Below are 15,643 nucleotides of genomic sequence, written 5' to 3'. Positions count from 1 at the left end.
ATATTTGTGATCTTTTAGAGTGCTTTTTTTGTGTGGTATCTTAGTTGTATTAGAATAGATCAACGAACACAAAACAACAACACAATAACAACAGAAAAAAAAAAAGAAAAAAAAAATCACCCAAAAAACAACAACAAGAAGAAAACACAAAGAACGATCTGGACTTTCAACTTTGTAATGATTCAATATTTGTGATCTTTTTGAGTGCTTTTTTGTGTGGTATCTTAGTTTTATTAGAATATAGATAAAAAAACAACAACAACAACACATTATATATTTATATATATATATATATATATATATATATATATATATATATATATATATATATATATATATATATATATATATATATATATTTTAAATCACCCACAAAAAACAAAACACAAAGAACGATCTGGACTTTTAACTTTGTAATGGTTAAATATTTTTTTTTGAATCTTGATGTGTGTCTTAAAAAATCTGTGCTGTTGAATTTATGATGTACTATTTTTTTTTACTTTTTTCATTTCTTCTTCACAAAGCCAGGTGGAGTTCACTATGCAAACTGGTGTGTGACTATTCCATTCACTTAACATATTTTGAAGTCATTTGGCTACAAAGAGCCCACAGTATAATAAAATCACTCTAATATTGCATAACGCTTCACATTGTATTAGCCATTCTCTCTTTCCATTCACAGACTCTTTAAGCTGGCAGCGCAGCCTCCACCGCGTCCGTGATCCGGGGTCACTCCAAAAACACATACACACTTTTACAAAAACATCAAACGGCAATTAAAGCTCTCGTTGACGGCCTTGGGATTATATATGTCATAAACAGCGTCGCAGACTCTTCTTTCTTATGATTAACACTGAGCCACGGGCCACGGGACGCCTCTGCCCTCCCTCCCCCTGTACCTCCCCCTGTACCTCCCCCTGTACCTCCCCCGTTACCTCCCGTACGGTTCTCTTCGGCCCCCCTGAAAGCCCCGCACGCAGCACTATGGAACTTTATGAGGCATGTATCGGATTGCCTGTCAAGCGGCACAACATCCGCAAATTGATTGGAGGAGTGAACGAGGAGCGCTAGTTGCCGCCGCCTGGAGCACGTCCAGCGAAACGTCTAGCAGCGTATGAACAAATGTGGCCTGGAAATAGTTCCCCGTGGCGGGAAAACCGAGCCGGCCAGACAATATCTATAATGAATAAGAAAGTCCATAAATATGACACGGGCCGTGCGCAACGAGACGCGGTGAGGCGGCGGTGTGGTGCGTTTTGTTCGCTTTCGTTTGTTTGCCTTGGAAACATGCCTCGCCTCTCCACAGATCTGACCTAACCTGGGCGGGTGGAGTCGCCTGCTCGTTTCTAGGGAGATATAGCTTAAATGCCATATCTGGTCTATGGTAGTGTGGTCGCAATACTAACAAGATAGATATCGATACTAAGGAAAAGCTTTGATTTTTATTTCACAATAATAAGAAAAATGCACTTTTTTAGATGCTAGACTGTTACTTTAAACGCAAAATAATGTAATTATGTCGTCTTACGCTTGTTCTGATGTACACTAAGACCTTTATCAAACTAGGTCCATGTTTGCCCTGAACACTTGTTCCATTTTGTATCTAGTTGTGACACTATTATAAATTAGTATCTGGGTATTCATTAGTGCTGCTTTAGAGGTGTAATCTGAAGTTTTGTTAGGCTCATTATTTGTGGTAGAATATACTGTCTACTAAATTATGCTCAAGTACACTATTATAAACTGAAGAAACTGAAGGCTGATACCAAGTAGACATGTTACACAAGTAAAAAGAGTTATCAAATATAATAATACATGCATATAATGTAAAAAGTCTAATGTGTGATGGATTAAATGTTTTAACTGCATGTGATCTTGTGTTGGCTGCTCTGCTGCTCTGCTCTGTGTGCTGCTGTCTCTGGACTGAGGTGGCTGTTGCAAAAGAGAACCAGTTCTCATAAAGAAAGGTTAAAATTAAATTAAATTAAATAAATGCATTTTATTTGCCTTTCTTTGCATCCAAGGTCACTTTACAAAGCATAAATACAAGAACTTCAACCCATACGGACATTAAACAGATTATTCTAAACATGTACTAGACTCTGCAGAATCCTTAACTGACAGATCAGTACAAACTCCAACCATCAGAACAAACTGGACACATGCGCAAAATATACTTTATTTCCTTTTCTTTGTAGGTTTAACTGTGTTGTTCCCTCATCAAAAACATTACCTGGAGATTTGCTTTATTCACATTTGTTTCATTAATCCTGTTTAAAAAGTCTCTTCCACTGAATCTTAGAAAACATTTTGCTGATTTTGGTTCAGTCACGAAGGCAATAAAACATTCTGATTCTGAAATCCTGTTCCGTCCACACATCGTCACCAGACTCACTCAATGTTGAGGTTTGTTACAACTGTGTATTTGTATTATGTCCCTCTGCTGCCAGTAGCTCAGGGCTAACACCAATCCTGATGACGGAACGCCTCCCACGTATAAAGTAATGTGTACGAGATGCCAGAACATAAGTACCAGAGCCTATTTAAAGGCCAATACAAATCCTTCCAATCTCCTTCAAACAAACAGTTGCATTATGACTGTAAATGATTGGTGGAGGTTGAGGTTGTCTCTTTACGATCAGCCCCAGGGCAGCCGTGGCTCTGAATACACATTCAACCACCTCAGGATGTGGAGAATAAACGATACATTTCCTACTGTTGCCCAGTGGGAAGCTTGTCAAGCTCAATAAAATCAAAACGCCGCGAGTTTATCAGCGCAGACGGTTTACAGTACAGAACGCCAACATGTTCACATGGATCAGCACAAGCGCCATCGACTTTAATCCCCGCGATCGACAGAGACGACGTCATCGCACTCGTGTTAACCAGCCCGGGCTCGAGTCCTCGCCACGCCACTTACAGTCTAATGATCCTGGCCCCGTTCCGACGCTCGTCCCGATCAGCGGCAGCGGCGCCGTTATCTCCAGAGGGGCCCCGCGCGGCTAACAGCAGGGCCCCCGCCCAAGAACCACACCAGCCGCCGCCCGCCCGCTGCCAAAACACAGCCACTTAACGCTCGAGCAAAAGACACAAGTTGCTGCGCGATGTGGCGGCTGAAAACACTGCCACTTTCAGAGTTGGGGAAGATTGTACAAAGTGGTAACATTCAGCCGGAGTAAATCTGCCAAAGGAAACGGAGAGGAAGAAAGGGAATAAAACATTAAGGACGGGATTATAGGAATGGGAACAGCCAAATGCAAGATTTACTGTACGGAATGTGAAGATAAATGACAGTCGGAAGATGAAATTAGCACGTTTCGTCCATTGTTTGCGTGTGACGAGGGGTAAATAACGAGTAGTTTACAGCGGTAACACTAATCACAGCGAGCGAAAAGGATAGAAACATTAAAAATAACCGTGTACAAAAGACACTGAAACACATGTACAATTAATTCTCTGAAGTAATTAGATATAAAAATGCCATACTGCTATAATCATCTTTTGTCTTTGTTGTGGTTCATTGGATTCCTACTTTATTTAATGTAACATTTAGCTATTTTTTATTGTATTTAGCATTTTGCATTGAGCCTTTTTGAAGAGCAATCTCAAACATGATATTTTTGTTTCTTTTTTTAATCATATTATGTTCATGTTCATACAAGCAAGTCTCATTCATGCTATAGGATACAGTACATGCAGTTACACACCGTCATTGCCGCACAGAAAAGACACTGTTGGAGTTCGGCTTGATCCGTGCCTATTGAAGCATTGCTGTTTGTTCACTTTTATCTATTTAATCCACTTCAGTGTGGCAGGCAGAGCATTTTTAAACCTGACAACACTGAAAGACAACAGGTCAGAGAGTTGTGAGACGAGTACGGAAGCGATGGTTGTGGTGTGTACGTTCAGTGGCCTTCGCTGTCGCCGTCGCCGAGGCTCAACACAATTAAACAGGCGTGAAAGATGAATCACTCTGCCATCAATGCAACGAGAGGGAATGTACTCAGAGAAAGACACTATATCCAAGGCCTGACGGTGGAGTGACAAAGACGTTAATGAGTATTAGACACTTAAGGAAACCTTATCACGAGCGCGCCTTCACCCAGGGCCCACCACCCGCAGACCCTCAGCAGGAGGACCCTCACCTCACCTTCATTCACAGGTCTCTGATGAGTTTCCATGAGCTTAGTCTGTGAAAGCTATTCAGAGACACTTTTATTCAGCTGTTGTGTTATGTTAGCCTGCTGTTCATTAAAGGCTGTATGTAAGAGATTAACTAAAACAAAATAAATAAATACAACAGTAGCGTACTGTACATGTGCGGTAGAATACCTTAGTCAAATCTATGATAGTTGTCAAATAATCATCTAAACATATTAAAACACTTTCACATGATGTCAATTATGATAGGTCTTGATTTTACACCAGTAGAAGTGTTTTATATTATTTTGTTTACTGTTTGTCTTTTATGAGGGAAGTGTGGATGAAGGAATGTGAGGGTGAAGGTCTGTGGGGAGGGGACTCTGGGTGAGGGGACTCTGGGTGAAGGTCTCTGGGGAGGGGGCTCTGGGTGAGGGGACTCTGGGTGAGGGGACTCTGGGTGAAGGTCTCTGGGGAGGGGGCTCTGGGTGAGGGGACTCTGGGTGAGGGGACTCTGGGTGAAGGTCTCTGGGGAGGGGGCTCTGGGTTGAAGGTCTGCGGTGAGGGGACTCTGGGTGAAGGTCTCTGGGGAGGAAACTCTGGGTGAAGGTCTGCGGGGAGGGGACTCTGGGTTGAAGGTCTGCGGTGAGGGGACTCTGGGTTGAAGGTCTGCGGTGAGGGGACTCTGGGTGAAGGTCTGCTGGGAGGGGACTCTGGGTGAAGGTCTGCTGGGAGGGGACTCTGGGTGAAGGTCTGCTGGGAGGGGACTCTGGGTGAAGGTCTCTGGGGAGGGAACTCTGGGTGAAGGTCTGCGGGGAGGGGACTCTGGGTGAAGGCCTGCTGGGAGAGGACTCTGGGTGAAGGTCTCTGGGGAGGGAACTCTGGGTGAAGGTCTGCGGGGAGGGAACTCTGGGTGAAGGTCTGCGGGGAGGGAACTCTGGGTGAAGGTCTGCGGGGAGGGGACTCTGGGTGAGGGGATTCTGGGTGAAGTTCTCTGGGGAGGGAACTCTGGGTGAAGGTCTCTGGGTGAAGGTCTACGGGGAGGGGACTCTGGGTGAAGGTCTGCGGGGAGGGGACTCTGGGTGAGGGGACTCTGGGTGAAGGTCTCTGGGGAGGGAACTCTGGGTGAAGGTCTGAGGGGAGGGACTCTGGGTGAAGGTCTCTGGGGAGGGGACTCTGGGTGAGGGGATTCTGGGTGAAGGTGTGCGGGGGGGGGGGGGGGGGGGGGGGGGGGAATCTGGGTGAGGGGACTCTGGGTGAAGGTCTATAGCCAGATACCTCTATAGATCTAAAACGAGACAATGAATAAACAAATACTCAAAGTACAAAGAACCCCGTGTATCACCAGAGGCCGGCCGTGTACTTTAGCCTTAGGATGCAGATCATATGTAAACAATTGCAACTGAAGATACTGAGGGGTCGAACACTGTATTTACATTTTGCATTATTTGTACTACTTCTGAGCCTGAGCATGTGAGAGGCGACAGTACATGAGTCAGAGCAGAGCGCAATCGGAATACGGATTATTGAGCAGCTGAATACTGTGTGGGACAAAGGATCTAATGCCTCTCTTGATCTTCGTTTAGGCGTCGCCTTCCTTTGTCCAGATGGTAAGAGACAGACCACAAATAATGATTTGTGTCCCACAATCTTGTCACAAAGTTTGTCAGCCAAAAATGAGACGCTGTCCATTTGTTCCTCTGAAATTGTACTTCCTGATCCCACAATATTTTTTAGTTTGCTTTTGTTTTTCAAAGCCGGATGTCAAAAGTTAAAATGCTTTCAATAAAACTTTTGTAAAACAGTCTAAATGTGTTATTTCATCTTATTAACCTTTATTTAAACAGGTAAAAACCCATTTAGACCAAAACCTCTTTGTTAAGGGAGACCTGGGTTAATATTGTGTTGTCAACATTAAAAGTACAACAAGTTTAGCAAAATGTGGTGTTTAATTGAAAGATTTGTTGTATAATATAAATCCGATTGTTGTATAAGCTTTGTAATGCTAACTCTATGCTTATGATGCTTATGATGTTTCTTGTAATGACATAATTGAACGCCTTGTAAACTTTACATTCGTCCGGTCATCTTTAGCCTATGACCTCCCCTACCCCTAGCCTCCTCTAGCCCATTGCCTACTCTTCTACCCCCTGTTACATCCCCATCTTTTTCTCTCTACTTCTTCTGTCTTGTTCATTTTATCTGTATATTAATGTGTTCTGTACGTGTTGTCCCCCCTGTCTGTAAATACCCCCCCCCCCTTTTTTATTATGTTCAGCGTCTTTGGGTCACTGAAAAGCGCTATATAAATAAAAGTTATTATTATTATTATTATTATTATAGGGTTCTCGTTTACATCACTTTCTCTCCTTTTTGTACATTTCAGATCTCTTTCACAGAGTCCATCATTAAGGGCCGACCTTTGCGTTCCTAATGACCGCTTGCACCATGTGTCGTCATGCCCTAAACCAGCGGTCTGGACAGGTCCGCCTGCAGAGGACCGGAGGGGAGACTTTAGCCGAGCCTTTCATCCCAAAGGTCTCAAAGCTCCGCGGGATCCGAACTGACGAGACAAACAACACAAGATCTGAAAGAAAGGTACGTTCCAGAAGTTCCCACGCTCTTTTGGATAAATAATATGCTACGTGGGGAAGCAAGTTGTTTCGAATAATAACGCAAAATTCCACAATCTAAAGGCGTTCTATGTAACGTCTCCCGATGAGGGTCGGCCACCTGCCAAGTGTCCCAGTCTGAGTCCAGAAAAGGTGGACTCCGGTCACTGTTGTCGTGCAGCGGGTTCTTCTCCGGTCTCCGCAAAGACTGAAAGGCTTTTTTTGCATGTAACGTGAGTCGGTCGGTCACATCGCTGCCGTAGTTACGCTGAGGGGAGATGGAAAAGGACGCGGTACAGAACATTGTCACGTCGCTTAGAATGACTTCATGGTCCAGTGTGTGATGCTCAGAGTCCAGGTTCCACAGCCACAGATTTATATTCTACCTCTAATCAACTTCTTAAAAAAGCAGGGTGACAGTGTATTTGTGAGCCCTGTTCTGCAAGCCAGGAGCATTAAACGTATCTATCTCCATGGAGACAAGCCGCTCAGTTACCTTGAATGTTTATCAAGGCATTTTTGAGCAATAAAGACTCCTGTAATTCAATAAATGATGAATAAAGATGTTTTCAAGGCGCTGTCACAATGAACAATGTAAAATATATGATATCGATACTGTATCACAACATTTTGTATTGTGTGTACTGTTTATTACACCTCTACACATGATTGGACTATTTAATATACTGCATGTCCTCGTTGCAGCCAGACATAATGGATTGGGGGTGGTGGTGCTGAAGCGCGTTGCCCCGGGACACAACAAGAGCATTCCGTTTGGTATAAGATGTGACCTGTGCTCTCTCCTGCCACCAGGGCCCCGTGTGACCCCGGATCCAGGGCCCCGTGTGACCCCGGTTTCTCTATTCGTTTGCAGGCAGCGCGCGGCCCGTTTCAGCCCAGGGACGAGAGCTCATTTCTGGATAGTACGTCCTCGACATTTTGCTCCCCATCAGCGGCCGAAACAGATGCATCATCCGTGACACAGCTTTATAGAGCAATAGGGGAAGGGCTCCGCGGGTAGATATTAATATTTCCAATGGTTTGTGACCGCGGAAAAATACATTTCCTTGTGTCCTGTCATTTTTCCTCGATAACAACAAGTCGGCGAGAGGCGAAGTGCACTGAGGACTGTACATGCAGCTGTAATGAGAACCGAGCACAGCACACGATTATGGAACAATAATATACAGTTAGGTCCTGGGTTTAAACTCCCTGGCATGGTAGGAGCTTCTGTATTGAGTTTGCATGTTCTCCTTGTGTCTGGGTGTGTTTCCTCTGAGCACTAAAACATGCCAAATCCTACTTGATCCGTAAAAAAGGTCCCTGCACTGCATTGTTAGCATCTCACTGTCCTGTCAGGGGCCCTTTTGGTATTGAAAGATGGGTCAAATGCAGAGAAGGATTTTCCTCTTAGGACTAAAGAGATGTGGATGGCGGAATTCAGTACTTAAAGTTGCAACACCTTTTTCATCGTTTTGCTGTGCGTCATGTAGCTGAAGGTGTTAGCGTTAGCATACGTCATGTAGCTGAAGGTGTTAGCGTTAGCATACGTACACCTATTCACCATGTTCTCTCATCTGTTATTATTTTAAACTGCATTTCAAGATTAAATGTCTGTTCTTGGTCTTGGATTTGATCAAATAAATTTCCCCCAAAAATGCAACTTATACTCCAGTACGACTGTTTTTTTCTTCTTCTTCTATTATGTATTTTTTAGATAATAGTGCGACTTATAGTCCGGAAAATACGGTATATTTATTTTTAAAAAACGTCACCCTTTGTGCAAAGTGTTAAAATAATTTCTGAAACAAAAATAGGAGTGAATGATGTTTTGGTGAAGCAATGCCAGCGGAAAGTGCGCTCAGTTTGTTTTAGAAAATGTTAACTTGGATGAGAACCAGCGTCTATGCGGCTTTCAACCAGAAATGTGGTTATTCGTGCACCGCTAATGGCACAAATGAGGGATTGTAAGTGTCAGTAGAGGCAGAGAGTGGACGTTACCGCGACACATTGATGGCAGTCGTCTTTTTTGTGTTGTTTATGGATTTGCACTCATTATGGCTGCGAACATGACTCACCAGACCGCATAGTAAACGACACGCTGTGACGGTTGGCATGCAGAGAGTGTGCAAAGGGGCAGCGACCTCCGCCGTTTCCCCCTCATTATTGTTGTTTGATGTCGTGTCATGATGAGAGTCACATCATGAACGCCCCGGGAAAACAGCTTTTTTTCCTGTAGATTTGCATATTGCACTTGAAAGACTTCTCATGTTTGTGCTCTTTGCCCCTCTGTCAGAACATGTGGATTCGAGCTGAAACGTCACACATAATTACAGTCTCATAATTAAGAGGGCTGTCTTTTGTTTTGCACTTAGTCAACCAGAGAGGTGACAGATGATGGCTTTGCAGATTATAATTGGTGTGGTATTTCGCATTTTGAGAAATCTGACTTCAATGATGGCACAATGATTGATTGGTTAGTAGTTCTGCCTCACAGCAAAAAGGTTCCAGGTTCGATGACTTTCTGTGTGGAATTTCCAGACGGTGTGTATTGTTTTTCTGCCCACGAGCTCCGGCACACCTCCCTGAACGCTGCACTACTGTGGCCCACTGCTCCCGAGAGGTCACCTGTGCTGCACTACTGTGGCCCACTGCCCCTGAGAGGTCACCCGTGCTGCACTACTGTGGCCCACTGCTCCTGAGCGGTCACCTGTGCTGCACTGGTGTTGCCCACTGCTCCTGAGAGGTCACCGTGCTGCACTACTGTGGCCCACTGCCCCTGAGAGGTCACCCGTGCTGCACTACTGTGGCCCACTGCTCCTGAGAGGTCCCCTGTGCTGTACTGCTGTTGCCCACTGCTCCTGAGCGGTCACCTGTGCTGCACTGGTGTTGCCCACTGCTCCTGAGAGGTCCCCTGTGCTGTACTGCTGTTGCCCACTGCTCCTGAGAGGTCCCCTGTGCTGTACTGCTGTTGCCCACTGCTCCCGAGAGGTCACCTGTGCTGTACTGCTGTTGCCCAATGCTCCTGAGAGGTCCCCTGTGCTGTACTGCTGTTGCCCACTGCTCCTGAGAGGTCCCCTGTGCTGTACTGCTGTTGCCCACTGCTCCCGAGAGGTCACCTGTGCTGTACTGCTGTTGCCCACTGCTCCTGAGAGGTCCCCTGTGCTGTACTGCTGTTGCCCACTGCTCCCGAGAGGTCAACTGTGCTGTACTGCTGTTGCCCACTGCTCCTGAGCGGTCACCTGTGCTGTACTGCTGTTGCCCACTGCTCCTGAGAGGTCCCCTGTGCTGTACTGCTGTTGCCCACTGCTCCCGAGAGGTCACCTGTGCTGCACTCGTGTTGCCCACTGCTCCTGAGAGGTCCCCTGTGCTGTACTGCTGTTGCCCACTGCTCCCGAGAGGTCACCTGTGCTGTACTGCTGTTGCCCACTGCTCCTGAGCGGTCACCTGTGCTGTACTGCTGTTGCCCACTGCTCCTGAGAGGTCCCCTGTGCTGTACTGCTGTTGCCCACTGCTCCCGAGAGGTCACCTGTGCTGCACTGGTGTTGCCCACTGCTCCTGAGAGGTCACCTGTGCTGCACTGAAGAATGAAGAATATTAGTTTCACTGTGAGCACAGAAAAGTGTACCATATAATTATTTAAATCGAGCTTGCATCATGAGAGATCCTCAGGTGAAAGCAGATTTGACACATCCATCCAGTCAAGAGATGTCACTTTGTAAAGGCTTCACAAAACTGTGGCTTTAACCAACAGAATGAATAACAAAGGTAGTCATCTCAACAATGTAATTCATCCAATCACAGGTAGTGGAGAAGGCTGCACTGAGCGTTACATCATAGGTGAGACTAAATGACCACTGCACAAAAGTCTGGATGATGTCACAGTCGCATCAGTGCTGGTCACATTGACTCATGAACAATGTGGAAACTATCAGTGATTGTTTCTCTCAAACATCTAAATCAGAGCTGGGACCACGTGGGCTGGGCAAACGGTCAGTTCAACATGTTCTTCTCTCATGGTTCATATTCAGGTATTCATCCTCTTAAGAATCTGTCAAATGTGATTCGTTGAAGTAAAATTCTAGTAAAATGTTTTTTTCGTGTGAATTTAACCTTGTGCAAGTTTCTCTTTCTCACGTGTCTCAGAAGAACGAGCCGAGGAGCACAGACCACACCAACGTTCAAATCATTTAGGACCCTTTTCCCTGCTCCTCGACCACTAAATCACTACCTCACATTAGTCTGGTCGAGCACTCGCAGAAGGTGGAGGAATAACAGTGGAGAGGAAGGTTATTATTAGAACACATCTCCTTAATCATCCTCTCTGTGCGGACGCTTGCAAATGCTCCGTTAGTCATTTAAAGCTGGATCTGCTAATGATGCGTCTCAGGAGTGAGAGCTCGTATCGCTTACACCATTCGCAAAAAACGGACACCTTTGGAAACCTTTCGTTGTGACGTGAAGATGGAGTGTTTTAACAGAAATACACGGCCCTCGGGTATGATAATAATGATGAGGTGAAATATGTGTGGAGGATTCTGATCCGGAGATTGTGTGGGCTCTTTCAGATGAGTATTCCTTTCAAAATAGTCACACGGTACTAGGTCTTGATCATTATCTTTAGACTTTGAGTTTGGAAGGATACGATAAGATGACATTGAGGCTGACAAAGTGGACAGAGTTTAGGTTGGATGCCCTTTATCCAGTGTTTAAACTCATTTGCCATTGCCACAGTTTTCAAGATTTGAAGATAAATGACCATCGCACATAAATGGTCATATTTATAAAACGTTTTTTGACTTTCAAGGCCTTCAATGTGCTGTTGTGCCCAAAGACACAACAGCCATATTCACCCAAGAAAGATATGACCGAACCATCAACCCGTGGGCAGCACATCTTACCACTCAACTGAGGACGCTCGAGTCATGTGTATTGGAACTGCTGCAGCTTGCAATTACAGTGTATTTTTCACTTTACGGGGAACGTAGGTGAAGTGTCTTGCCTATGGACACAATGACACAAACTGAATCCCTACAAATAGGAAAAAATCCTCCAGCTACAGTCCTGACCAAGCCTCGCACAAGGATCTGATGAGTCCCAGATTAACCCTAACCCTGAAGGATGGGTCAAATGCAATAAAGTGTACCTTAGCCTAAGCCACCTTAACCTTAACCTTAGCCTTAGCCTTAGCCTTAGCCTTAGCCTTAGCCTTAGCCTTAGCCTTAGCCTTAGCCTTAACCACTGCCACATTAAGAGTAAGAGTACAAATAAAAATGTCCATTCAGAGTGCACAGGTCGGAGCCATAAAGTGAAATAAATACACATGACTTCTCCACTTTGAGAATGCCCAAACTCTAAGCTAAGCAGGGATCGGCCCGTGTAATGCTGGGATGGGAGACTGCTGGGTCAAAGGTGGATTAGAGCGCTCATTAACACACTTGAAGGTTTGTGTTTGCTGTGTCCATGGGCAAGACACTTCCCCCACTTTGCTTCCAGTCTTGAAGTACACTGGTTTGAGAGCGTGAATGTGGGACAATAGCTGGAAACGAGTCCCCGGCTACGGCCTGTAAATCATGTATGTTCATTAACACGCATTGTAAAAGAATGGAATGCAATAAGACAACGGCTGTAATGGAGGAATATCACTCAAAATAACACACACCATTCTGCCAAAACCTGGTAAGCCATAATATCCAAGGACTATTTCATTTTAAGAGAAGTGATAATCTAAAAATTCATTTCCATTGCAGATGTGAGCTCTTTTCTCCATTACTTTTCCTCACACAATTTACATCTGGCATCACCCATTCAGGGAGTAATTACAGCTAAGGCAGAAGGTGAGAGAAACTAATTAACCAATTAACAGAAACAAGCGTCGGGAGAATCATTTAAGGCCCCGTAAGGTGGTTTTGGAGACAAACAATCATGTCGGTATGAGAACAACACCAAACAAATCGTGGGAAGTGGAAGGGAAAACGATGAAAGTTGCCATACCGCATCGCAGCTGGTGCTCCCGGAGGTCCCTGAACTCCAGCCCGTGCAGGCGGGTGGGAAACGCGCAGGTCGTGTCGTTTCCGATCCGCACCGAGCTCGACTTGGCCCAGACCAGAAGCCACTGCAGCTGACAGTCACAGAACAAGCTCTCGGTTTTAAAGTGTCTGCAAAAGAGCGAAAGGTCATGAAATACGCTTGCGTGCAGCTTGGGAATCATGTGCCGAGCGGCTTTACGCACAGCAAAAAAAGGTGCACGGTAAAGGAGAGTCTGTCACCAGCTTGTTCTCTCTCTAGGATGTTTTATTGATTTGCCTGGAATATTGCACAGTCTGGCATTACCATAATGCATTTTTTGGCTGGTGCGACTTATAGTCCGGAAAATATTATTTTCCGGACTATAAGTTGCACCAGCCAAAAAATGCATAACAAAGAAGAAAAAAAAATAAGAAGTCGCACTGGAGTATGAATTGCATTTTTTGGGGGAAATAATTTGATAAAATCCACGACCGAGAACAGACATTCAATCTTGAAATGCAGTTTAAAATAATAACAGATGAGAGAACATGGTGAATAGGTGTACGTATGCTAACGCTAACACCTTCAGCTACATGAGGCACAGACAGAACTGTGGTAAGTGTCTGGTATGTTAACGTAACATATGAACAGTTATTGAGATAACTTTAGCATAAAGAACATGCTGACAAGTTTACCAAAGCATCAGTTTTACCCCAAATCACTAAATCCACTGAATTCTTCTTCCTCTGTGTCACTTCTAAACAACTCCACAAACTCCAGAGGTAGAGGAAGTGCAGATTCTTCGTCAGTGTGAAAATAACGAATAATATCACATATAAGGAGCATCCCGGCCAACACTATGAAAAAAGGTGCACGACTTATTGTCCGGAACATACAGTACTTTTCAGTTATGTTGATGAAATTAAAGGCGTTCTATTGCTAACAACATCTTCTGACGGTAATCTCTCCGCAGCTCTGGCTTGTAACTGTGCAGGAGATAGGAAAGACTAGTTAAGAGGAGGGATAAACTTTGGTGCTTTGATGTCAGACTAATATAGATTTGTTGAGGAAATGATTGGTGGTAATGAAGAGGAGGAGAAAGAAAGGCCCGAGGAGGAAAAGAACATCAGACGTGTTTTGTTCCCATGATCCACAAGTTTATCATCTCTGGAGCTCACGATGAGAACTATTTCAATAGCATAAAAAGTGCGGTAAATAGAATATGCACCGTATAAATAATGAAGGCAGACACCACGGCACCTGACTCCAAAAAAACTAACTTTAGCTTCTTCATCCCTCAAGAATTCCCCAATGTCACAGAGAAGTCAGTCTTTTATATTATTGTGGTGTGTCTCAGCGATACAATAAATAAAACTACAGTACAAAGGCTATTTAGTATTAGTCTACTGTATTTCCCTTTTTTTTTAATGAGTTGGGTTCAGATTGATGGGGAGAAGCAGGTGGCAGACCCTCCACCAGAACAATACTACTACTACGGTACTACTACTAAGACTGTTGATAGTAGAGAAAGTTTAAGAGTTCAGGATGAAGTAGGTCAACTAGTTAAGCGATTATTTAGATAGAACCATGAGACTGTTTCCATTACATTTGTGGTCGTTACAACTTGTCGATGGCCAATCTCGGTAGATCTCGGAAGCTAAGCAGCAATTGGCGTGGTTAGTACTTGGATGAGAGCCCACTGGAATGCCAGGTGCCACAAGGGGGCGATAGTGCGTGGTGGCGAGTGGTCCTTGGACAAGACACTTCACCCGCCTTGCATCCAGTGCCCACGTATGCCGGTGTATGAATGTATGAGAGTGAATGCAGGAAAACAGATGGAAATTGGTGTATATGGTATGTTCAGGTTCATGTGCACTGTCCCAATCAAATAAACCAAACAAATAAAGGTTGAAATATGGTGATTGAAGGCGTTTTAATGACTCTCTTTGCTATAAAAGCTCTTTTCATGTGTGTTTTAGTCTGTACAATCAAGAGGATTATTACGATCACCTAAATATGACTACAATAATGCTTATAGTGGACTGGTAACGATAAAGCCTGACAGACTATTGTTTGAGAAATACAGATTATTATGATTTGTCCTGTCTTTAGCTATATGTTTATGTCAAATAATACAATTTTCCTTACAGCACTTTGAGAGCCAACAAGTGTGTGAAGAGTCCAATGCCCAACGTTGAGAAGATATTTCCAGATAGATTCCTGTTAAAGAAATACAAAAATCACTTTTAATGAGCTAAATATATCCACCTTACTGTTTCTATAACCTGCCGTCTGTCTCCGAGGCGACACACCAGCAGTAATTTGTATCTACAGTCTATTCTCCACAGGCAGAGAGAGAATTAAGCTTAAAGAAACATGTTTTCAATTAAAGGATTACTCACAATTTTGAGAGGCTGCCCAGATCCAGGAACACTTCAGGCACGAGGCAGCCAATCCGGTTACTGGACAGATCCCTGGAAAGACAAGGACACAACAAACATGGGTGTGCTGCATGTGTGCAAGTCCAAGGGATGAGGACGACGCATGTGTGTGCTGCATGTGTGCACGTCCAAGGGATGAGGACGACGCATGTGTGTGCTGCATGTGTGCAAGTCCAAGGGATGGGGACGACGCATGGGTGTGCTGCATGTGTGCAAGTCCAAGGGATGAGGACGACGCATGTGTGTGCTGCATGTGTGCAAGTCCAAGGGGTCCAAAAATGTAAACGTACTGTAACAGGAAAACGTCCTGTCATTCTATCTATGCTGTTATTGTTTGCAGATAATATGATGTGGGCCCCTGATAAAGATGGTCCGGCGCCTCCGAAAGAGACAGCTCCGTGATGGTTGTTCTATCTCTTTCGGAGCTAATTTGATTGTGAT

At 44.5% G+C, this 15,643-nt stretch overlaps 1 protein-coding gene across 1 annotated transcript in view; it reads right to left on the bottom strand.

Moving 5' to 3' along the window:
* Positions 1-15,643, bottom strand: part of LOC140351443 (adhesion G protein-coupled receptor A2-like) — a 115,203-nt gene that overhangs the window by 41,642 nt on the left and 57,918 nt on the right. The window contains exons 4-6 of the mRNA XM_072437282.1: positions 15,164-15,235; positions 14,910-14,981; positions 12,747-12,910 (exon numbers count right to left, since the gene is read on the bottom strand). Coding sequence (XP_072293383.1) covers positions 12,747-12,910; positions 14,910-14,981; positions 15,164-15,235 — 308 coding nt within the window. The remainder of the gene's footprint in view (positions 1-12,746; positions 12,911-14,909; positions 14,982-15,163; positions 15,236-15,643) is intronic.

This window comes from Eucyclogobius newberryi, unplaced genomic scaffold (genome assembly GCF_026437365.1).
Source record: "Eucyclogobius newberryi isolate DKJ021-1_F unplaced genomic scaffold, fEucNew1.0.hap1 SCAF_8, whole genome shotgun sequence".
Classification (NCBI taxonomy): Eukaryota; Metazoa; Chordata; class Actinopteri; order Gobiiformes; family Gobiidae; genus Eucyclogobius; species Eucyclogobius newberryi.
This window is presented reverse-complemented; position numbering and strand designations above follow the sequence as displayed.